The 26,024-nt window shown below is 38.4% G+C and overlaps 1 protein-coding gene across 1 annotated transcript; it reads right to left on the bottom strand.

Moving 5' to 3' along the window:
• Positions 1–25,352, bottom strand: GNAI1 (G protein subunit alpha i1). The gene is made up of 8 exons (XM_063308088.1): positions 25,186–25,352; positions 16,488–16,530; positions 15,575–15,716; positions 13,561–13,718; positions 11,467–11,595; positions 6,629–6,758; positions 3,208–3,361; positions 1–278 (listed from the first exon to the last, which is right to left on the bottom strand). The coding sequence occupies exons 1-8, from the start codon at positions 25,301–25,303 to the stop codon at positions 88–90; spliced, it is 1,065 nt and encodes a 354-aa protein (XP_063164158.1). The 5' UTR covers positions 25,304–25,352; the 3' UTR covers positions 1–87.
• Positions 25,353–26,024: the final 672 nt, after the last annotated feature.

The raw sequence follows: 26,024 nt of genomic DNA, 5'->3' as shown, positions 1-26,024 counted from the left end.
AAAAAACCCAGAAAGTATTCATGGTCTTTTAAAAAAGCACATTTGGTTTTTATAAAAAAAAAAAAAAGTACAGTTGGATGTAAATGTTTAGAATAAACCACAGTCTTTCAAGTTATTCTTTATGATTACGTCAGTTACAGCATCAAATACAAACTGCACATTCTTTGTATCTGTAGCACATGTGAAATGGGTATATATTTCTTTTGTGTCTTTTCTCTTGTTTAGATCTTCAAACTGACACTGGATATATGCAGCTGCCTCTTCATATGTATTTGATCCTAAAAAGAAAAACAAGGGCAGATTTTGACATGTTAAGTTTGGAACAGTACCAACGCACACAGCTTTTAAATAAACTGACTGAACAATCCTCTTCTTGAGATATGAAAATTGCTGAAGTTGTTTTCAGCAAAGGGCTACATTTTAAGAAATTTGAGGCCTGGGAAAAGGTTTGATGGTGTTTGGCTTTGATGGAGGTTTGTGCACATCTTCTTTTCCATGCCACCTTCAGAATCAACACTTCTGTGGTACAAAGCTCTTTGCTGAAGTGCATTGCAACCACCTTGCACATCCCTAAGATAGATGGAGATGGAGATATTGGTGCCTTTGAGTCAGGGTTGACTCCTGGCGACTGCCTAGACAAGTCCCTGCAGTTTTCAGAGGTGGTTTGCCATTGCCATCTTCCTAGGGCTGAGGGAGAGTGACTGGCTCAAGGATACCCGGCTTGCTTTGTGCATATGGCTGGAGTAGAACTCACAGTCTCCCAGTTTCTAGCCTGATGCCTTAACCCAGGGTTTCTCAATCAGGATTCTGTGGAACCCTAAAGTTCTGCGAGAGGTCACTAGGGGTTGCCTGGGAGATCATGATTTATTTAACAAAATATTTCAAATTCAGGCAACTTCCTATTAAAGAGATAAGTTGCATTCTTTATTTTTAGTTTAAGAACAGTGTTAACGCATATATACAGACCTACCCATGAAATGAATATAATAATTCTGTAACTTCTGGCCTATCTTTGAGCCTGAATGTGCAGGGGTTCCCTGAGGCCTGAAAAATATTTCAAGGGTTCCTCCAGGGTCAAAAAGTTGAGAAAGGCTACCTTAACCACTACTCCAAACTACTAATGGTTTCATTAGGCTTTACTGTAATAGGTACCAAAAGTAATAATATATCATTTGTATTAGCTTGTTCACAGTGTGGAGGAAAATATTTTTCTTCATGAAATCTTTAGTATTCTTTATAAAATATTTCTTGTGTGTGTAACAGCCCTTTTAGTAAGTTGCCTTACTAAAAAAAAAACCTTGGTGCCCATCTTAGCCACTCCTCCCCTTGTAGGAAACAAAATTGTCTGTACAGCTAAGCAAATGGCTCCCTCATTCTCTATTCTCAGACCGGCATGACGTCAGGAATAGGTAAGTGTACATACTGTAGGCCTTGCCAAGATCACAAACAACACCAAAAGAACCTCTGTTAGAATAGATCTTGCATGATTTATGCATAGGTAAGAATGTTAAGTTTAGCTACAACTAATATATGTGATTTCCCTAATTTAACATACTGAAAGCCATTCCCTAAATAACCTACATTAGTTCTGAATATACTCCACAGCCTATAGAAAAGACATTTTCTATGGCTTAGTCTTAACTCTCTACATCATGGTAGGAGTCTCTATGGATCCTTAATTTGTTAAATAAAATATTTTGCTGCTGTTACAATTCCCTCTGGTTGACTTTATTGGGTTGGATTAAATTATTATTATTATTATTATTATTATTATTATTATTATTATTATTATTATTATTTATTAAATTTATATCACCGCCCATCTCCCCCAATGGGGGACTCTGGGCAGTTTACAATAAAAATTCCTCAACAATAGGATCTTTTTAATATTCCAAAATTAAAATTTACACAGGAAATGGAAGGGTGTTCTTATTACCTTTTCTAAACGATTATTTATGACAGGGATGAGTTTTGACCCCAAAATACAGCCTTTCTCTTAATCCAGAAAAGATCTTTCAAGGATGTAATAACACCAGCAGAAATAAAAGGGCCAGAATTTATCCCAGAGAAAATGTGTGGTTACTAATATGGACACCAACTTGATGGCCCATAACCATCATCAAGGGTTCTCCTTTTAAAAACACTATACAAGCCCAAAATCAGATCAAAAGCCAGCAGTTTTGGACCACGAACGCTTGTAAGTTGAGAACTAGGAGTAAGAGACTTTCCATGTCCACTCCTGTATTAATTTTGGAAGAAAAGGGGAAGAGAAATCTTGCAGCTGAAATTTAGTCATGGAATCTTTGCCACCAAATTTTAGTGGTACAGTCTTGAGCCCTATGGGGACCATGGGCTGCCTGCCCTTGCTTTGAGTTGCCAATGCTTTAATAGGTCCATTTACTATACTCTCTAAATTACTTTTTACTTCTGTACATGGAACTATAGGTAGTCCTCGCTTAATGACCACAATCAGGACTGAAATTTTGGTTGCTAAGTGAAGAGGTCATTAAGCGAATCCGACCCAATTTTATGACCTTTTGCAGCGGTCATTAAGTGAATCGTCACAGCCGTTAAGCAAACTTATGATCATTAAGCAAATCACGCAGTTCCCCATTGATTTTGCTTGCCAGAAGCTGGCCAGGAAGGTTGAAAATGGCGATCATGTGACCACGGGACTTTGCAATGGTCATAAAAGCAAACCAGTTGCCAAGCACCCAAACTGTGATCATGTGACTGTGGGGATGCTGCAACAGTCATAAGTGTGAGGACCCAGTCATAAGCCAGTTTTTTCAGCACCATCATAAGTCTGAACCATCACTAAATGAATGGTTGTCAAGCGAGGACTACTTATATTCAGTGCAGTAAATGTTAGTCTGCTACAGCTAAGTGCAAAGAGTGCTAGCAAGTTAAACACTTACATGCAATCACACAGACCTTATGTCTGTGCAGGCTACTTTCACTTCACTCAATAACAATGCTAGTTCAAATATTAAAATATCACATTACTTTATATGAGAGGTGAAATGCAGAGTATGTAGGTAATTCCATAAAAACCATTCAAATCTTATCAGATACTTATTATTTAGGGGAAAAAAATGTTTTAGTCAATATCTACTGTGCTCAGAAGTTTCAGGACACTAATTCTCCTTTTCAACCTTCTTCCCTCAACCCCCTTTTTCCCTGCATAAAACACATATATAGATATACCTGGATATTCTGGATAGCAAATAGTTAGAGGACTCCTTTTAATTTTTTCTTCAAAGAGATCTTTTTTATTTAAGAAGAGGATAATAGAGGTGTCTGTAAACCACTTATTGTTGCAGATACTATCAAATAATTTCATGCTTTCATGCATCCTATTCTGCAATTGAAAAAAAAAGATAATATATCAGTTTATCCTTCCTTACTTCTCTGTATATCAGGAAATTCAAAAATACGTCAAGAAAAGAACAGTCAGTCTACATAAACAAGAACAAAAAATTGTGATACTTATTTCATACAATGAAATCCATAATTCAGTTAATGTAACTCCATCTAAAATAGTTTAGCTATTGCTTGCTTGTGCTACCTTACCAAAACAAAGTATTTTTATAGTATTTTACAGTGTAGTTACAGTATCATGATTATTTCTAAGAAGTATTTTTAACAGAGAGAAAACTATTTGGAAAGAAACAAGCAAATCCCTAAAAACAGAATACTGTTTCATCTAAAGGCAAACTAAATAGAAAATTGCAATAATCCCCTCCCCCTGCTAAATTGGTCAAGTGAGATTAAATTATACCATTTTTTTAGAACAGGAGCATGCAACTGACATCTATGAACACAGATATATAGTCACAGCCTCCTTTGGTTGCCTTGCAAACTTTATTTATCATAAATATTTTCTTTAAAAAATAACTTAGAGGAAGTTGGCATGCTGTGAAGTGCAAGTCCATGCCACCACTATTTTTGGGGTGGAGTAGGGAGGGGAGTGTCTTGATTCTTGGTGACTTCATGTATAGGTTCACAGTTTTCTTGGTAACACTGTGGAAGTGGTTTGCCATCATGTTTTTTTCAGAATGCTTCTTCAACTTTCCAAAGTCCGAGAGAAAGTGGCTGGCCAAAAGTCACCCCAGCTGGCTTCTATGCCTAAGGAGAACTAGTAAGCATAGCACACATGTCTTCTTGGTCCTAGTCCAGCACCTTAACCACTACACCGAACCTTTATCTACCTGAATTGTTTTCTTCCACATATGCCCATGTTTAGGGAAGAAGTTTTGGATTTTGTCCAAAATCAACTTTGAAGTCCTTGGTGCTCTCTGAGCCTTGTTGTTTTCTTGCAGACGTTTCATTGCCAGACTAGGCAACATCATCAGTGCGAACAGGGAGTGGGCCTTGCTCTCAGTTTATATACCGTGGCTTGTCCTGCTTGTGTTGGTGGGGGTGTTGTTCTCTCCTTGGGAGTTGTTTGGGCTGTTGTCTGCTGCTTGGTTGATTGACTGAGTCAATAGCTCCTTGATTAGGGTATATTGTGCTGTTTGATTGTTCATCTGGTGTTAATCCTGGTGTTAATCTTTGCATATCTGGGTGTTGATTGCTGGCGAGGAGGTGTTCTGGTCTTTTGGCTTTTCTATTGTCCCTTTTGAATGGTACGTAAATGTTGTTTACCTCTATGTGTCTGTTGATGGCTGTTTTGTCTGAGTGCCAGGCTTCCAGGAATTCTCTGGCATTTTTGGATTTGGTTTGGCTTAGGATGCTCATAGTTTCCCAGTTGAAAGTATGGTTAAGTCTGTCCATGTGTTATGACATTAAGGAGTTTTTGTCATGTCTTCTGACTGCCAGTTGGTGTTCGTGGATGCGCTCTGCTAGTCTTCTGCCCATCTGTCCTACCTAGTGGCTCTTACAGTCCTTGCACTGTATGTTGTAGATAACTCCTTTTTTTTTTTTCTTCTTGGGCTACTGAGTCTTTTGGGATACTTAGGATGTTTTGAAGAGTTTTAGTTGGTTTAGGGTTAGGGTGCTACAACCGTGTGGTTGTAACAGTCTATTGGTAATTTCTGAGATGTTTCTGATGTATGGCAGTGTTATCCTTTTCATAGCTTCTGTTGGTTGGGTTGTAGTGGGTTGGGTGGTGAGGCAGTTTTTGATAAAGTTGGGGGCATATCCATTTTGCTGGAAGATGCTGTACAGATGATCTGTTTCCTTTTTCTGGTGTTCTGGGTTGCTGCAGTGAGTAAGTGCTCGTCTGAATAATGTTCTTACACAGTTCCTCTTGTGGGAGGTTGGGTTGTTACTTTGGTAACGGAGCACTTGGTTGGTGTGGGTAGCTTTCCTGTAGACTTGTGTTTCTAACTTGCCATCATTTCCTCTACTGATGAGGATGTCCAAGAAGGGCAGTGTGTTGTTGTTTTCTTCTTCCCTTGTGAATTTTATTCCATTGAAGATTGTTGATGGTTTCTTGTGTTTCCTCCAGGCCCACTCCCTTTTCGCACTGAAGATGTTGCCTGATCCTGCAATGAAACATCTGCAAGAAAACAAAAGGCTCAGAGAGCACCAAGAACTCCACAGTTCAAAATCAACTTTCAATGCAGGAAAAAGATACAGGAACGCAAGAGCAGGTAGGATCATACTGGTAGATTTGATTGTCCATTTAGACAAATGATTAGAGATAGGCTATTATACTTTGGCAACTCCAATGATGCTAAGGTCCAGGGTAGTGGTTAAGGTGCTGGACTGAGGACTGGAGTGTCTTGGGTTAAAGTCCACCCTTAACATAAAGGACTCTGGGTCCTTCATTATTTCCCAATCCAACTTATCCCATTGGGTTGATGTTGTGGGGAAAACGGGATGATGGAGTGCTATAGACCAGATGAAGGTTGTGAAGAAAAGTGGGATATAAATATATTTGAGATTTTACTCTAATTTTCAAGTCATAGAAGCAAGAATGGACTCAATATATGCAAGCAAGGGAAGCATATAGAAGACACACACTTTCACTACTTAAACCGTTCTATTAATCACTCATTGAATTTTACTTTAACATTATAGAAATGAAGCTCTACAAACCAGGGCCAAAATCCAGTCAAATACAAGAATTGAAAATAAAATTTCCAAGCAATCATTTCTTTGATGATTATGAACATACAGCAGATGATCTTTTAAGCAACAACACATCTCAAGATGGCCTGGTTACCCATAGTATCTGCCCAGCCAGTTCAATCTGGCAGGGTTGGTGAGTTCTAGGCTCCATCATTTAATAATGCCATATCTGGGGACCCTGGAAGTGCACCTTCTCTGTAGTAGCACCTGCCCTCAGGAAGGAGGTTTCCCCTAAGATCCAAACAGCCCCCATCCTACTGGTGTTTGAAGGGCCCTGAAGACCTGGCTCTTTACCCAGGCCTTTGGTGAGTGAGAGCCACCTTTTCTTCTTTTTCTTTATTCTCAACTGGGTTTGTTATTTCTGCCATCTTTGTTCTTTTTTGGTTTTGTGTTGATTTCTGGTTTTAATGGATTTAACAATTTGTAAACCACCCAGAGTTCTGGGAGTTGGGCAGCATATAAATTTAATAAACAAACAAACAAACAAACCAGATGTCCTCCTAGGCAAATTGTAGATTAGAGGATTTTTTTTAAAAAAGGAATTACTTGCCATTTCTTCATCTTCTGCCAGGACCAAATCATAATCACTAAGTGCCACACAAAAAATTATAGCTGTAACCCCCTCAAAGCAGTGAATCCATTTTTTACGTTCTGATCTTTGGCCTCCAACATCAAACATCCTGTAAAACAAGAGCCAAACAAATCAGCAGCTGATTTTAAGACCGGATTCTACTGAGACCAAAATTAATTAGAGCAGCTATATTTGAAGAAAAAGGCTATAAAAAAAAGCCTAGAGAATGGAAAACAGTTTCCAAAATACCTTGTACATGTGAAAGCAAAATTAAACCCATTTCACATTATACATGACATATCTCTGTGTTCATTAGTACATATGACAATTTTTCTTTTTTGGGTTCTGCAGATTAGACTGTCATTCACAAGCTGTCGAATGTGTCACATCTGGAGCTGCTATTTCCCAGGATCTTCAATTTCTGTTTTTCAGTTCTGTGTTCTGCCGCCCATCTTTTTTACTGAACTAAATTAAAAAGTAGGTTACAAACTGAATGAATGAACAACAGATTCTTCATGGTTTTATGTTTAATATAGAAGCACTGCACATATTTTTGTGCTGGAGATCTACTGGAGAGCACTTCATGATCTCTGCTTATAATGCTGTTGTAGTTAGTCCTTGAAGTCTATACAAAGCCCTGAAGTGGCCTTGGATTTGAAGCTTCAACTGAGTCACCGCACTGAAGCTGTTTCTAAAATCAAAGCAGGGATGCACTTTGATTAGCAAATCAAATTAGATGGCTGCAAAACACTTTTCAGATTCCATCGGCATTTCCTGCTCCTTCTAGGATTGTTACAGACAATGTGGCAACTTCTGTTCCAAAAATTGGAGAAGAGTCATGAGCATCCATGGAGGGCCAAGGGGGAGAAAGAGCAAGAGGTGACAGGTGTGTAATGACATCACACAAACATCACAACATAATACTTGTATTAGGTATCCCAACACAAGAATTTAAGTTTGGCATTTGCATGATGTCACTCAGCAGTTGTTATTTTGGCATCATCAGTATTGGTTACAGATGCCATGAAGGTTGGGACTGAATGGTGGGACAGGCTCTCTGACACTGGCATACGTTCCCACCCAGTGTGTTTTTTTTTCTCATTAAACATTCTCCCTATCAGAGTTCTTTTGTGACAGCATGGCTAAGTTTCCTTTGGGCTTTTGATATTTTAAGATAAATGATCGATCGATTGATTTTTTTTACTCTATTTCATTTTTTTTAGCAAAATAAAATAATTTAACCTATCTACAACAATTCTGCTTTACATATTTGTCATCTGTTCACTCATGTACAGAAAAACAGAGTTGGTGATCTTATAAAATCCCCTCTTTTAACCAAGGTTAATGTAAACTATATTATGACAGTTTTCAGGAAACTGATTTTATATTCATTTGAAGTTTTTACCAAAGATAGTATCAAAATTATGAAGCAGTAGTAGCTTTCTTTATTTCACATCTTATCACTAAATCTACCACAAGATACACATGATGAACTACAGTATCTCATAAGCAAAATATAATACAGTATACAATTAAAATCAAATTATTCCTTAGCACAAATGAGAATATATTTTTTTCAAAAATAAAGCATAAAGAGAAAGGGATCAATGGGAGAAGAAGTACATGGAGCTGACAGTATTATCTTGGATCCTGTTTGTCAGGCAAGAGGCCAGGGGCTGCAGAGAGCCATGATAAATTAATTGTTTGCAATCTTCATAGTAAAAGAAAGGTTCAAATAAACTTGTTTTGCTTGATCCTAAAGAAGGTAAACGTTTTAGAGAGGTCACCCTGAAAAATAGCTTTATTCAATTTATTAGGACTTTCTCAATATTTTCATTCTAGATGCCTGACTTGAATTCTCCCTGCACACAATTCCTGATGAAGTTATGGATGAAGATTCTTAGTAATTACCTGTTTGACTATGGCATCAATTAGTGAGCTACCTATTTAGGGTTTTTTAATGAGTTCCATTGTGCAATGAAGGTATGCACTAGTACTGTTTAGAACACTACAGTAATAACGTAACAACATAAAAGGCATAACATCTCTGTATAAGACAAAAACCTGATAGAGATAGGAAGAGTCCACTTTCAAAAATAAGCAGATCTAACTTTAGTATCAACATATAGCCCACATATTAGATCAGCTGTAATCTTAAAAATACAAGATAACATAATACACGTTTAGAGGTTTATATAGACTGATGTGCACATGGTCTAAAATACTTGTAAAAAACCAAGAAAATGTGAAAGCATCTACTGATTGTAGGGCCCATCCAAGTTTAATATCTGACAACATTAGGAGCACAAGCAATGCAAAGGATCTGAGAGAAGCCTCATTAATTATTTATAATTAAATATATTAATTATATATTAATTATATTTATTTATTGCATTTTATATTTGTAATGTGTCTGATCTTTATGAGATTTTAACGTTTATTGTTGTAGCTTGATTTTATTGTAAGCTGCCCAGAGTCCCTCTTTTGGGGGAGATGGGCGGTAATAAAATTGGATGGATGGATGGATGGATGGATGGATGGATGGATGGATGGATGGATGGATGGATGGATGGATAGATAGATAGATAGATAGATAGATAGATAGATAGATAGATAGATAGATAGATAGATAGATAGATAGATTAGCCTGGATATACTATACAGGCATTTCTGGGAGTGCTGATAAGCCTTGCAAAGAAAACTGAACAATACATTGGGAAGATGGCACTGCTGTAAATTATGTCAAGATCATATCTTAAGACCAGACAAGATCCAAGACATTACTGCATTCATGGACTGGGGATGGGTGGTGGTGGTGGTTTGTGGTAGAGTCAGTGAGATGGTTCTGAGGAAAGAGGGGGCACATTCCAAGGAGGGGACCAAGATAAGAGAAAACACAGGCCAGAGCTGGAATGTGGGAAGACTAAGAGGTTCAGAGTAGCCCCGCCCTAGAGCCTTCCTGGATTATTTCCCCTTAGGATAGGTAGAGTAGCTTTAGTCTGGCAAGATTCTGTCTGTTTGGCATTGGCAAATAAAGAACTGAAGGTTGGTTTGATTCTCTGTTGTTCTTGGGCTGGGCCTGACGGTCAGGGTTAAAAAGGGTAAAATTATGAGAAGTTAGAAGACAGGAAACCTCAGATGGAAACATAACTAGAACTACCTGTTGGTTCTCCCACAACCAGGTCAAGTAACTCCTGAATCAGAAAGACTTATAGTGAAGAATGATTGCTTAAGAAAGTCATGATTTATGCCAGCAGACAGTAAAACAACCCAATCAGACAATTTAAAAGAAACTTAAAGTTAATGGCACTGATTCAAAAGAAGAAGCACTTGACAAATAGGAATAAAACTAAGTTTACAAACAAAATTTAACCCACCCCCACAGCTAGATGGACAAGGGCCTTGCATTATTTGATGAGTAGCAGTAGACAAAACAACTGCTACGGTATATCTGTCAGGACTCAGTGGAACTTCAGTTATTTCTGCTAACAAAATAGAATAAACTAATTAGAACTCTTAAATAATTAGGAAAGGGGGGTTACTAATGAGCATAGATTACACAGAATACAGCTGTAGCAAAAGTTTATCCATAGTATACTTAACATAAGAAATTGGTCTTAGTGCTGAGCAGAGTATTAATGGTAGGTAAAGGTAAAGGTTTCCTTGACATTAAGTCCAGTCATGTCCGACTCTAGGGGGCGGTGCTTATCTCCGTTTCAAAGCTGAAGAGCCGGCGTTTGTCCATAGACACTTCCATGGTCATGTGGCCGGCATGACTACACGGAATGCCGTTACCTGCCCACCGAAGCAGTATCTATTAATCTACTCATATTTGCATGTTTTCGAACTGCTAGGTTGGCAGGAGCTGGGACTAGCAACGGGAGCTCATCCCATCACGCAGATTCAAACTGCCGACCTTCCAATCAGCAAGCTCAACGGTTTAACCCGCAGCGCCACCACGTCCCTTATTAATGGTAGAGAACTTTCAATTCTATTTAAGCCAGGACAGTGCAAACAATGTGGGGGGAACAGTCCTGAGATAGGGCCAGCACTGTACGGCATAGCGAAACAAATAACTAAATAAAAAGGTGATGCTTGTATTGACCCTACACAGGAGGCAAAATGGGAAGGCAATTCTGTAAGTAAATACGTACACATGTACATAAACAAAATCTAAATCTCCTCTTGCATAGTCTGGGTCTTATCCCGATTCTATTGATTCCTTATTTGTACTTCAAATACTTGCTGCTGCTCATAGTAATAACAGAAGCAACAAGGCATAACTCAAACACCTGTTCCACTTCTATTAAACTCCTTTCTCCTTTCTCATTGCCACTTCCTTTCACTTCAGCTCACCTGTCACCACCAAAACACAACAGCACCTGAAGTGGAAGAAAACAAGATCTGAAACAAAACTATTTTTTTCTAACTTACTCCTAACCACTCCTATAAGCCCCGTGTCCTTGTAAAACTATCTCTACAAGCTGCATGAGAAGACAGGAACCAAGCTCTGAAAACATACACTAAGAAGGTCTTGCTTTTGATTAATTATAATACTGCAATTATACAGCTTGGTTCATTGGCTGCCTGCAGAGCTTCTTCATAATGTGATGGCAGAAGTGGAACTTAACAGAAGCACAGAAGCAGTGACCTTTCAGCATGTACAAGACATGGAATTCTTCCAGTACTTGCCAGCTCAAAAATATTCTGAACTATGTTCTGGGCAGAGAGAGATCCTCTTCCCATGTGTAACGCAGAGAAAATATTTTAATAACACATTGAACACAAAATATCACATATTTGATGCCATTACTTACTTAAAGTGGAGATCTTTGAAAGTAAAGTGAGTTTCCACTATTCCTGTAGTTTTCACTCTAGTTCTGAGGACATCTTGCTGTGTTGGGATATAACTAGTGTGGGCTATTCTGTCCAAATCATTCAGATAGCTGATAAGACAGAATAAATATTGAAGACCTTTTAATTTTACAATGAACTGTATGTATAATAAAGATTAGCTTCACCAAAATATTATTTTAATTGCTTTAAAGTTGCAGACTGCTTTCAGGAACTCTGGTCTATGTTATATGGCCAACAGGCTCATTTTTTAGAAGTTACAGAAAACTATTCAGAAGATGGCTACAAAGTCAAGTACTAAGATTGAATTCGTACACCATGCTAAAGGTAAAGGTAAAGGTTTCCCTCGATGTAAAGTCCAGTCGTGTCCGACTCTAGGGGGCGGTGCTCATCTCTGTTTCAAAGCCGAAGAGCCGGCGGTTGTCTGTAGACACTTCCTCTGTGGTCATGTGGCCGGCATGACGACACGGAACGCCGTTACCTTCCCGCCGAAGCGGTACCTATTGATCTACTCACAGTTGCATGTTTTCGAACTGCTAGGTGAGCAGGAGCTGGGACGAGCAGCAGGAGCTCACCCCGCCGCGCGGTTTTGAACCGCCGACCTTCTGATCGGCAGCTCAGCGGTTTAACCCGCAGCGCCACCGCGTCCCTTCTACACCATGCTAAGCAATAGCAAATTATTAGCTAAAAGTTAAACACCAAATAGCCTTCATAATTCTTCTCTTCAAGTTATGACTAGCAAAACTATCTCTGTGGTTGGCAAGTCCTGGAAGTAGCAGTTCTGTGATAAACTTGAAGCATAATCAACAGGCATGTTGCTTACATGGAAAAATGGAAGATTTGTTCAGAGAACATCTACACTAATGTAACATGTGAATGCTTGAAATATACAGTTGTGCACATTTCTGTATTCAACAGGACTTACTCCCAGTCCAGTGTTTACCAGAAGCTTGAACTTGATGGGACTTGCTTCTAGATAGATATGCTATCATCAGCATATCTATCATAACTCAGAATCTTATCAGCAGAATCATAACTCAATGGAACTTATTTTTAAATAAATACGGAACAATCACTAGAAATCATTATTCTAATTGGAATAATTGTAGAACGTTAGCTTTCCATCCAAGGAACCAGCAGCTTGGAAGGAATGTGCCACAGAAAAAGGTGTTATGTGTTGTAATCTCAATGGAAATTAAGTCACCTGTTGCAAACGCAGGCGTAACAGAAGGCACAGCCATATTTCCTAAAGATGCTTATTTTATTTATTTATAAATAAAGAGGTTCTTCTCAGTTGGCTTTTAGCTGAGAGGTGTACCTTGTAATCTCCTGAGATCTGTGGAATTGGCTGCTACTAGAAAACTAATACAAAACAACTAGAAAATAAACAAAGGACCAAAGAAGGCCTGCACATTTTTTTAAAATTATGTTTAATGTTTGGGAGGGTTTTTTTGGCAGGGGGAGGAGGGCAGGCAATGCTTGGGGGTTATGCTAGTGACCACACTTCCCAAAGTAGTTAGGGCCAGGGCAAAGTTGGTGTAGCAAAGAAAAAGTTTAATTAAAACAAATTTAATTTGCCATTCAAATTCTTATCATTAATGAAATGTAATTAATATGATTACTATTATGACACATTATGTAGTATTATGACACATGATCTTCGCAAAGAGCTGAAAACGGAACAACATGATGGTTTTCAAAAGGAGGGTGAAATTATATACAGTATTTTAACCTAGAGTCCCTTTCCACAACAATAGAAAGAATACTTCAACAAGGAGTAATAAATAATCATCACTGAGATAGTCAGAGTGGTTATATAGTAATGGTCTCCGATTCTTCAATAGAATCAGGAGCAGCAGGGATCTGTACCAGTAAGATATTTATTGGTGTAAGAACAGACTTTTTGTAACATCTGAAATGGTTTTATTTTAGATCTATAGGGAGGTATATTTCCATGCAAAAGTAGCTTTGGTTGTTCTTGTTTTGCAAAAATCAAAGCTCTTATTTGTTGTGTCATAGATTCGCAGCAGAAGGCATAGTTCTGGTTTCATACTTACTACGCTGCTGAGTCGTTAAGCTGATACTCTCTTGATCTGTTGAAACAGGCTTGAACACCAGTATCTCTCCACAGTCTTTTGATAACCCCAGCAAGCTCTACTGTCATAAAACCTTCTTCTGCTGCTCCAGCGAGAACAAAGAGCAGACGTGCATCATCCTATCATAAAAGAAAAAGTGCTCCAATACCATTATTCATTTCTCAGGGGTATCTTTGAGATTTTCACTGCAGTAATGCAGTGGAGCAGGTTTATATCTTATTGGGAGGTGATTTTAGAAGAAGGGAAAATCCATTCATGTAAACCAAATTAATCACGAAAAAGTGTTTCCAGGACCCCATGATCAACACTAAGTTCTTAGGAGCAGGACCCAAGAGATAACTACTCACGTATAAATTTCAGGAAGTGACTGCTGCGTATTTTATAATTCACTGGAATTTCTCAGTCAAGGGTTAGGGTTAGGGTTAGGGTTAGGGTTAGGGTTGGGGAGGGGAGAGAGATTAAGATTCTTCTTAGCATTTGTTCACTTAATTTCAGGGTCTCCTTGATTCACATTGTGTTCACCCAGTTCCCACAAGCAAAGGTATCAATGATCAATGCGACAAAGGGGTCCATTTTTTTAGCTAGCTTGTCCCAGAGCCTGACATGGATTAGGGCTGAGAGGAAGTGACTGGCCCAAGGTCACCCACCTGGCTTCCATGCTTAAGAGCAGACTAGAACCTGTGTGTCCCTAGTCCAGCACTTTAACCACTACACCATGCTGGAGTTTTCTCTCTTTCTCCCTCTCTCTTTCACCACACCTTCCTGAAGAATGTTTTTTGCCTATTCATTATTCAAATTACACCCCTCCTCTCTAATCCCATGGAGTAATAAGGGGCCTTTGTCTTTCTTTTACTTCCCATTTAACATTGGGCATTAAGTGAACTTTTTATTCCAATCCAGAATCAGACTTAGATTGAGACCTGAAATTATCTAAGATTTATTGTAGACTGCCTTGAGATTTCTAATACTCTTGATTTAAATAATCAAAGAGATAACATAAGCCACTTCCTCAGTCCTAAGAGAGACTTAATCTTTTTAAGATACTGTTATATCTTCAAATGTTCTCTTCTCTTCTCCCTATGCTGATGAAAATAATTGCATGGGATTTCCCAGACCTGTTCTAGTTTAAATCTAGAAAGATATCTAAATATATATTTTATTGACTCTTTTTAGAGATCTATGGCATTATATCACCATTATATGTTGATACCAGTGTAAGCTTTCCAAGCCAACTAAAATTGGATGGCATATAAATGTGCTAGATAAATAAATAAGGTGTCATGAGTACTGATGGCGAGCAGGAGGGGGCCCCTATCCAGGGGGGAAAACGCATGCGTAGTACTGATGAATTAAGCAGCCATTCAAAGAGACACAGATCAGACCCGCCTTGACTTTTGGGGTTTATCTCTCCGGGTTTTTCCCACGCTTCTTCAGTTTGTTAGGATTCTGTTTATGTAGCAGTAATAAACACTAGAGACCTACTCCTCGTCTCAGCGTGGTTCCTGACTGTTAGGACATAAGGGGCATTGGAGTTTTCCAATAAGAACTGTAACTGTCATATGAATGAGATGACACAGAAGAGTTATGAACTTTTAATTTCCATCTAGAAAAAACTAAGAACATTATTTTATTTTTACATACTACAATTTGAGGAGCCTTACACAATTGTACTTTATTTGGGTTGGGCTTTGAAATTGACCAGGAAAAGCTGTTTTTCTCCACATATTAGGTTTTATCCCATTTGAAATGAAGTAAGCTATTACAGTATATACATTTATTTAACCTTTCCTTTCCTTTCCAGGATGGGAGATTGATCTTATTCTGCCCAAGCAGAAATTAATTGGAAAAAATAAAAATGAATGAATTAATTAATGAATGAACAGTAATAGGAGTATCAAAGTTCCTAATTTTAAGAATTCTTAATTTCAGAATGAAGAACAGTATTTAAGGAGGACATTAAGAAGTTAATACTTACAGCCCTGGATGAATCCCCAAAATCTATTTTCAGTCTCCCCATAGCTCTTATGATAGCAATAATGGACTGAATTGTATTACTGTACACAACCGCTTTATACTGTTTACATTCTTCTTCTGAATACCCAGCTTCATGGATAATTCTGACCAAGAAAAAAAAATCACGCTTTATTTTAATTATTTTATTTATTTTTTATTTACTTATCTAATTTATCCCCACCCATCTCCTCCCATCAGAGGCCTCTGGGAGGATTACAACAAGCGATTAAAACCATCACAATAATACAAAAAGTAAAATACAGTAAAAATACAATAAATAGAAATAAAGAATAAAAAATCCAAGCGATGAAACATCTAAAACAGTCCAAGTGTGGGAGGAGTGGTCTATAACAACCATCCCCATGTAGCTCTATTCCCCTCTCCACCCCAAGCGAGGTGGCAGAATCAGGTCTTCAGACTCTGCCGAAAGGCCAGGAGCAATGGGGCCAGTCTCACCTGCGGGGGCAGCATGTTCCATAGGGCGGGCACCACTGCAGAGAAGGCCTGCTTCCTGGACCCTGCCAAACGAAGTTGTCTTAGAGACAGGGTCCACAGCATGCCCTCTCTGCACGATCGGGTGGGACTGAGGGAAGAGGCGGTCCCTCAGGTAACCCGGTCCCATGCCATGTAGGGCTTTAAAGGTGATAACCAACACCTTGAATTGGACCCGGAAGCAAACTGGTACCCAATGCAGCTCGCGCAGCAGTGGTGTCACAAGTGCCCTTCTGGGGGCACCAAAAACAGCTCGCGCAGCTGCATTCTGGACCAGCTGAAGCTTCCAGATACTTTTCAAGGGTAGCCCCATGTAGAGCGCATTTAATTATGTCATCCATTGACTCTATTTAGTTTATATTCTCTCTCTTACATATACTTACTTCATTTGTTTGACAATTGTGCTTTTTCCTGATTCACCAGCTCCTAAGAAAACCACAAAAACACAATGTGTTATTTAATGGAAACCTTCTGCTTAAATCCGTATTTTAAACTGCGCACAATATACACAATGTCAGCTATGTGCAAACTGTATTTCTACTCCAGCTGAAAGATTCTCTGAACAAATAGAACTGAAGTTCAAGTTCTTTGAAAAAGGAAGTCTGTATATTACTAGTGATCTTCCTTTTCATTTCTTAATTACGCATAACTATAGACCTCCGATTTGTGGGTTCTACTTTATGGTAGAAATCAGAAGTCTACCAATTACAGGCAGATGGAAATGATGGCATTGAAAACATAGCCATTTACCTAATTAATCGTGTGTGCTACATGTTTGCATACAAATGCACATCCACTACAAACTTGCATACTGAAGTATGAGTTAGCATCTGAGTTCCTACCAACGTATTTATTTTCAAATATATATCTTCTCCTTTCTCCAAAAGCTTAAGGCAACATTCTTTTTTTTTTTAACAAGTAGACCCTGAAGACCCTTGGCAATCACACTGTAAATCACTTGAAGACCTATTAATAGATCAGGGTTTAATTCCTCTTCAACTCTGTTCCTGGGTGCTTGCTTATGAGAGGCAAGCAGACACGGTCACCATACATGCAAACAGCACATACAGACTGTAATATAAGCAGTAATCCATGTAAAGTGACACCCCCCCACATTTGAATTCTCTTCAGTGCTGTACTAAAACTGACATGTTTGAAAGATAAAGTGCCACTTTGGATATCAGGTGTTTGGTACCTTCAAACTTTTTTTTTGGTACAGCTGGTTCCTGTGGAATTCCACTCAGAATTTTTCCATTTGGAAAATCAAGCAGTGCTCGGTGGGAAAAAAAAGGCTACAGTGCCAGCCACATACCTTCTCCATAAATATATGATGAAACAAGGTTTAACATGCTAACTATGTTTTTTAGCTGGTGGTCAATATTCCACAACTCTTAGGTGTGATGAGAGTCTGTTTTATTAGGCTGTTTCTTTTTGCTGCTGTTTTGCTGAGCAAGGAAGGAAGAAGGCTGCCCTAATCAATCATTTTCAAAAAGTCTGAATCTCTGCACAACATGAGATACAGACATGCCTGCAGATGCTCTCTCTGGTTGCTCCTCAAACCTGCTTGATCCTAAGACTGAGCACTCAACCATCTGAGTTTCCCTTTGGAGAAACTAAAACATTATTATAGCTACCACTGCAGGAAAACCAGGTTTAATTTAACCAGAAGTGGTTCAATTTCTTCTGAATGTTAAATATACTTTTAAATCTCACTGCCACAACACCAAAATGAGATTATATTAACATATGATCTCATCATCTCTTTCTTGGTAGTGCAGCATTCTAGGCATAGGGCACAGGTCTTACAGTCTGTCTCTCATTTACTGAGAAAACCGGTTGATTATGGACCAATAGTCATTTTCATTTATTATCTCCATTTCACTCTGCCAACTCCCCCAACTTCTCTGATATATTAATCCAGCCTCATTCCACCCCTCAAAGAAATGGCCAATTAAGTGTGGCAATGACATTCTTCCACAACAGCCATCAATTCATCACCAGAACTCCACTTGAGCTAAATTATTAGCACTGTGGGCCTTCTCACATTCTGCATGTTACATTTTGAGATGCTTTATATTTGCATATGCCCTTCCCAAAGGAAATAATGATTGCTATGAAGATTTTTTTAAGGAGCAGGTTTCTTTGTAAACTACCTGAATTGTAAAATATAGCAGTTATAGCTATAGTAGTTATCAGTCCTGAAGGCAAAAGAAGTAAAAAGATATAATTCATGGGGAAGAATGCTATTATCGGTTGCATCAAATTTCTTACAACTTATGTCAAGAGTAACTATATATAATACAAGGAGAATAGAAAGGAGTGTGACAAAAAAATAGGCTACAGACAAAAAAGCTATAAAAAAATTAGCAAACAATTTGAAGAAATTTCTAATCACCTCATGGTGTTTTTATTGGTCAGAAGAACTATGTGAAGCTTTCTGAGATCAAGACAACTGTATCTTTTCTCTTTAAGATTATAACATCTTACAGGATAACATTCAATCCTTTCAACCACCTATCTTCCCATCATTCCATCTGTATATCATAATGAAGGTTTTTAGCCCACTTTATCATACATTCGTTCACTTGTTCTTCTGTTTCAAATTTCAATTAGCAATTACATGTTCATTATTTGTACACAACTCTATTTCAAACTCAGTCTTACAATGTTCAAAACCATAAATTATTTTGTCTACTTTAAATCTTTCTAACAGTTGTAAGTAAGAGAACCACTGACAACTATCTCCCTCTGCCACCAGTTCTTCTCTTGATTTTATTTTACATTCCCGTGGACAAAGTTCTAGTATCTCACAATAAGTTAGCCATTTGTGTTTGCCTGTTATTTCCTGTCTATAAAATGCTTCTTGTGCTGAGAGCCACAAAGGTGTTTTTGGGCACAACCTGGGTTTGCATCTATTCCATATTCTCAGTATGGCACGCCTAACATAGTGATGAATGTGGATTAAAATCGACCATTTGCAGTTACAACAGTGATGAAAAAGTAAATTCCCGTCCAATCCTCACATTTGCGACCTTCACAGGTCTGTAAAGCAAAGGAAAGCTGAAGTAAGATCATAAGCTTGGTCGCATTTTCACCTAGCAACCGCTTTGCTTAACGGCCAAGTTGCCGGTCCCAACTGTGGCCTCTAAATGAGGACTACCTATACATTCCAATGTCCATGTACTTAGCCATTTCATATCCACCCAAGTTCAAGAAAATGGTCTCTACATGGCTATGAACTCTAGGCACACAGAACCATAAAGAAGCTATTGTTTCGCTGTTCAACAGCCCCACCTGTTTTTTAAGTTCAAAACTGAAAAGTGTATGGAAAGTGGAAGGGATATCATAAACATATTATGTTATAGACTCTAGGGAGTCATAATCTCAAAGTATCTCCTCTAGTTAGCACTGACACCATCTATAGAGGGCTCACAAAAACTGTGACCTATGCCTGAGGAACAGTTTCATGAATATATTTTCAGCAGAATTTATGATATATTGATGAATAGCATGGATGAATAACTTCAGAATTTTTTGTTTCTGCTGAGGTTATATTGCATATTTGCAGCATGACTCTAAAAATATTTAACTAGAATCTTAATCCAAATGAGAAGCTGTTTTAAACTACAACTCTTATCATTTCTTGCCATGGTCCACAACCCAGAATGGACAAAAGTTTAAGTAAAAAATATCTAGAGGGACACAGATTACCTAAGTGTGCATTATTATATAATTAACACCATTAAGTAAATTATAGCTATGAAATCTCTTGTTATTTATTTATTGAAATCCTATACTGCAATCCACCAATTGTATTAGTATACTTGGCAAATGTTTTGCTGAAAATATTTCCAGGATACCTATAACAGCAGCAATGTTTAATCAAATCAACATTAAAACCTGCACAGTACAAAACAATTAAAATATACTTCCAAAATCAGCATCACTTCTAACTAAGACTCCAACCAGCAAGAGTTTACTCGGTGAAATGCTTAAGTGGAAACTTTAGGCCTTTCCTAAAAGTTGTCAGAGCCCAAATAGGGGAGATCCTATAAGTTAGGGAAAACACCCTTTCCTTTTCTTGACTAATTCAGCAACCTTCAAATTTTTGTTTCTAAGTCAAGAGATGAGCAAGCAAAGGAACTCAAAAGTTCCAAGACTGCCATAAGAGGAAAGAGGGCATATTTTCCATAACACTTTTCAAAGCAGAGGGTCATGTTCAGCTGTATATTTAAAAAGCTAGACTTCAATGACCTGGTTCTTGCCTTGAACTAATTTCCCTGTTTTTAAGGGGCAGGTACAACTTTTGTGACTGTAGGCCACACTATTTATTCATTTGTTTGTTTATTTGTTTAGTTATTTAGCAGACCTGGGCAGTAGTGTATTGGCAGGGCCATTTTTTTTCTCCAGATTTTTCCTCTATAAGGTTCTTTTCTTTTCTTATTTTTGTGACCTAAGGCTTAAATATGAAAACTAGTTAAAATGGCAGAAAATGCACTGTTAGCTTTCAGTATTTTCCCATGAAGTTTCAGCAGAATGTTTGCATTCTAATAAGCTATCATACTGTCTTTGTTCTAATAGCATAAAAACAAAGGATATATAATACAGTTACATTCATTATCTAATAACACTTTACTGCTTTAATGAATCTCTAAACTCTGACAGTTACCATCTTAGAATATGGATCAAATTTTCTGGTCCGTATTCCATATTAATACAAAATAATCTTCTACTTTCAAACGGGGATCGAGGATCTCCCACACATATTCCAAATCCTTTCTGGGATCTCTGGCATTTTTATAACCCACTTGTTTGCATAGAACATCTCTTGTTTTCATTATTTGTAGCTCAACAAAGCTTTGACAACAGGCATCAGATCTGATTCTTCCTTTCTTATATTAGCTAGACTGGTTTTGTGAGCCTAAAATCATACTCTACTGTTCCTTCATTAAATCAAGATCCACACTTAACTTGAATAGGATAAGCTGTTCAGTTGACTGGAAAAAAAGTCTGAATGATTTACCTGTACTTCCTCCAGCCTTTTTTTTTTGCAATTTGAACTGCTCACATTGGAAATTGAGATAACATTTCTAGCTAAGAAAAGAATATTTCTACTTTTCTGAAGCCTGAAGACCAAAAATAAAATTAACTTTATGGGATAGAGATGAATGCCTAAAGATTGCATCAATGCTGCAACTCAGAAAAACATGTTTATGAAAGATCTGCTGTTTTAAAGATGTTTAGACCTACAGACCTCAAATCAGGATTCTGTAATTGTGTAGATTTTTAGATTTAAGATTGAAACAGAAACTAAGCCCTACTTGGACAGGACTATTATTGGGGGAAGATAGATGCTCCTCAATGTATCTTATATATAGTTTCATATTTACTAAATATATAATTCAGATTATTACTAGGATTTGAGACCTCTAGGAAAAGGAACTCCACATACCACTCCCCCATAGCTACCTAAATATACAGATGAAGTAAGAGGAACTGTGTTCTTAAATATAATGGTTATATATTTAAGGGGTAGACAAATGGTATATTGAGATCAAATGGACTATTGGATGGTTCACACTGGTTTAAGCAATTATGTCAAATTATTTAATAATCACAAAAACAAAGAGCTGTCCATTTAAATCAGATTGCTAAAAAAACCCTTGATTTATACTATCTTAAAAATAGACTTGTTCTTCAATATTATACAAGGGCATGGCTCACAGAGTACGCTACGTAACTGACTCTGCCTCGTTTACATTTATATATTTAGCTCAACCCCAATCAAAACTGCATAGCAAATTGGTGGATTTTAGGGTTCTAGGTTTTCTCCTTTAAAACAAAAATGCTGAAACCTGCCACTTGTTGCACAATCTTTAGAGAAAAGCTACACAGCTTGTTTACTAGTTAAACTAGTAAAGTCTCCTGAGTTAAATATACATAACTTTGTACTAGATTTAAATCTAAACTATGCGTTTCAAGAAATTTGTGCCTTGTAAATTCAAACCAGCCAAACCAGGTAAGATTTACAACTATTTTGAATCATGCTCAAAAATAGTTTTTGACAAACACTTAAGGAGGAAGTTCGTGGTGTACTTTATTAAACCACATGAAATGTTAAATATTATTCACCACAATAGTACGTAAACTGTACTCCTCAATTCTTTCAGGTTCTATCAGCAAAAAAGGAGACAAACAAAAAATCTCATTTAAAATGGAAATTATGCTGAAGGCATTTTCTACCACAATATTACTGTGAATTGACACTTAAATGAATAACTTAACTTTGCTGATGAATATACAAGGACTCATAGACAATATATACACTTTTTCATTTTTTGTTTCCCATGTACTTAGCACAGCTTTACAGGACAATAAAAGGAACAGAATTTCAATTTGGAAAATGTTCTTCTAGCCTCTCATCTGGCAAACATAAGCATCAGCCTATAAAAACACACATAAGCCAGAACAGTGGTTCCCATATTACAAATGATGGATTACTTCATCACAACAATATTTTCATCATTGTTTCTAACAGAGCCTAAATTCTTAGTAGAAGCAGATAAATGTGACAGGTACATTCAGGAAGGTTTAAAGTTTACTGTCCAGAGATCTAACACCTGTTGAAAAATTCTTTTATTAATCTAAATTGTACTATCCCAAATCTAAGGCAAGATTAACTGGGAATTAGAGGCACTGCTGACAGCCTAGGCCAAAAGGGAAGATGAAATGCATAGCTAACATACTATCCATAGGCAAATTTAAGGATAAAATATGAAAAAAATAGCTAAACCAATTTATTTGAAACAAGTTAACTCTGGAGAAACACCATTTTTATATTTATTTTTCTCATCTTTTCTTGACTTTGCTACAAGGCATCCAGAAAAGCATTACAGCCATCTGCCCTCTCCTATTTCACATCGGGGTTTCACCAGATACAGCATTAAAAAGATTAGATAAGCCCATATGCATGAATACATGTATTAACATAAGAATACTAACCAGATTATTATAAATAATAGTATCACTTTGAATACTGCTAGTTAGCCTGCATATTGAAAAGTGTTGTGTCGATTTTTGGGTGGCACGTTTTAAGAATGATGGGGAGAGTGACAGAACATTGAGAAGAGCCCAGTCACTAAATTAACTTTTCTGAACAAGCTGAATGTATTTAGTACGGGGAAAAGAAGATTAAGGAGACTTGATAACTGTCTGCAACTACCTAACAGACTTACTGAACTTGTTTTATGTTGCTGGAGAGAACAGGGTAGAAATGGCAAAGAAGCCATGTTTGGCTAAACAGCAGCCAAAGGCAAGCACTGTGGACAGTAAGACATTGCCTTGAGTAGTGGTGAGTTCCCTTCACTGGAAGTTTAAACAAAAGCTTTATTATAACCTATTAGAGACAAGAAGTTGCAAAATTCAGTACTGAGCAGAGAGCTGAGTTAGACAATGGTGTTATTGTTAGGATTCTACTCAATTCTACTAAATCCAGTGAGACTGACTTCCAGGGAAACTTGTAAACTCACCACACACACAGGGATGACACTCATGAACTTTACATTGATAATCACACAATACTTTTGGGGTATGTGTTCTGGTAGACATTGTAGCCAACAGGGAAATACTATGGGCGAAAAAGATTTGGCTTACGCATGTACTGAGGCATGGGTCACATAGAATTCAGTCAAACTTGTATTTGAGTAAACACATTTGCAGCTAACAATGTAAAAGTCATTTAGCTGGGTTGATTTTCCAAAGCAGGTGTTTCTTTAGAATACAAGGAAGTGTTTTATTGTGGGGTAATCATATTGTTTATACATGGTAGAATGCAACAATATAGTAACACTGTATTATGGGAGTTTTTAAAGGAAGTAGTTGTGTTAGTCTGTTGCAGCAAAGCAGCAACAAAGGATTTAAGACACCACATACATTCTGGATTTTGTGCTATCACAGTGAAGAGGCCTTGACTTGGAAACACCTTGGAATAATAAATATATTAAGTACAAACAGCTTACTGCATGCCATATGGTGTTATAAGCAATAATTTAATGTAGAGTTTCCTACCTTGTGCCTTCTATTAGTGCTAAGACTAAAACTCCCAGAATCCCCAGTCAGCACAAGCTTAGGAAAGGTAAGCTAATGCATCAAAAAATTGAAAGAAACTGAGGAAAGGGGAAGACATATGAATTCTTGGGGGGGGGGGGAGAAGAAAAACTACTAAGAGTTGCATTCCACACCAGCTGTTTTCCAGATGTCAGAGGAATGCTCTCTCTCTCTCTCTCTCTCCCATTTAACACAAATCCTATAAAACATAGGGGGAACGCTTTGAATGGGGAATGTTTTTTGAATGTAGATGTTCTACTCCTGTATTCGTTTTCATCCCACGATCAGCCTTCCAGGTATTCAGAGATTAAAATGGTATGCATTAAAGGACATTTCTACTGCATTTCTCAACAGTAAGTCACCACGAGTTAATTGCACTCACGAGGGTTCTCAGCCCTTTATTTATCCAGTTGGCCATCCTGTTTCTGCCATGGGCGGAGCGTGTCGGAGCACAGGCCTGCTCATCAAACAAGAGAGGCCAAAATGACATTCTTCAGGGAAGAGTTTAGAATGTGTGGCAATAAAGCTGCATTCCATTAAACCTGCGTTTATTGTTAATTTTGCATAAAAGATCAGGTAATGGAGAATTAATGGTCTTTCAAAAGACAGTTAACCTCTCCCATTTCCCAGCTTTAATGAGGGTGCTGCGAAGGCTGGTGGGCCTTCTGTTCCATTAATTTTATGGCCAAAAACACTGGACCTCTGAACAACTGGTTAACTAGGAGAAAGGGTAGAGGTGGAGCATGATCCATCGCCTTGCAGAGGCAGCCCCCAAAATCAATTTACTTCAGCCCAGGCAGACCGACAAGCACAACTGGATGCTACCAAAGGGTAACAAATGAATTCCAATTCCATGGATCGCTTGCCACTGGATATTGCAATAGGAAAAGAACTGAGCAGGGATGGGGGAGGAGGACAGAACCCGAGAGGAGGAAAGAGAATCCAAGGATACCCATCCTGGTAGTATCTCCTTACCCAAGAGGAGTAACTTGACTTCCCGGGCCGCCTTCTCACCATCTTCCCTGAGATTCCTGTCGATCATCTTGCTCCGCTCCGCTGCCGCCTTGTCCTCTGCACTTAGGGTGCAGCCCATCTTGGAGGCTTTTTGGAGAAAAGAGGGTGGAAAGAACAACAAAAAGAGGGAAAGAGAAAAATGGCCCCGCTCCTTTAAGAGATCTCGCTGGGGACAGGCAGGGATGGGGAGAAGGAAAACCGAGCCAGCCAAGCACCCCCACAAGGGGAGAGAGGGGGCCAAAGGTGCCCAAGGCTGCCTGCGACCCAGGCTCTGCGATGAAAACGAACGATGAAAAGGGGGAAAAAATAGAGTCCTTTTGTTTCTTCCCAATATTTCAGTACTTAACGGACAAAAGTGCGGTGGGGGGGGGGGAGCGGGGAGAGTGGAGTAGAAGGAAAAATGATCCACCCAACCGGGGAGAAAAAAAAGGCGCAAGATGGTTAGAGTTGGAGCGGTCAGAAGCAAAGAAGAGGGTTGGAAAGTAGCATTTAAAAATTAAGGAGGGTGGCGGGGAGAAAGGGCCCTTTGTTTCTTCCCGCTATTGTAATACAGAAGGAAGGAGGGGGGGAGCAGAAATAATCCACTTAAGGCAAAAAAAGGAAAAAAAGAGAGAGAGGTAAAGTATCTCGCAGCAGCCCAAGAGGGGCTGAATCAGAGCCAGGTTCAGTGCCAGAGGCGACTGAAGGCTATTCCGGCGACGGGGCGCCCCACCGCCAGCCCCCCAACTTCGCACCCGAGACCCTCTCCGCCGCCGCTGCCTGGAGGAGAAGCAGGAGCGGCGATACCACCGGCTTGGCGT

This window comes from Candoia aspera, chromosome 7 (genome assembly GCF_035149785.1).
Source record: "Candoia aspera isolate rCanAsp1 chromosome 7, rCanAsp1.hap2, whole genome shotgun sequence".
NCBI lineage: Eukaryota > Metazoa > Chordata > Lepidosauria > Squamata > Boidae > Candoia > Candoia aspera.
This window is presented reverse-complemented; position numbering and strand designations above follow the sequence as displayed.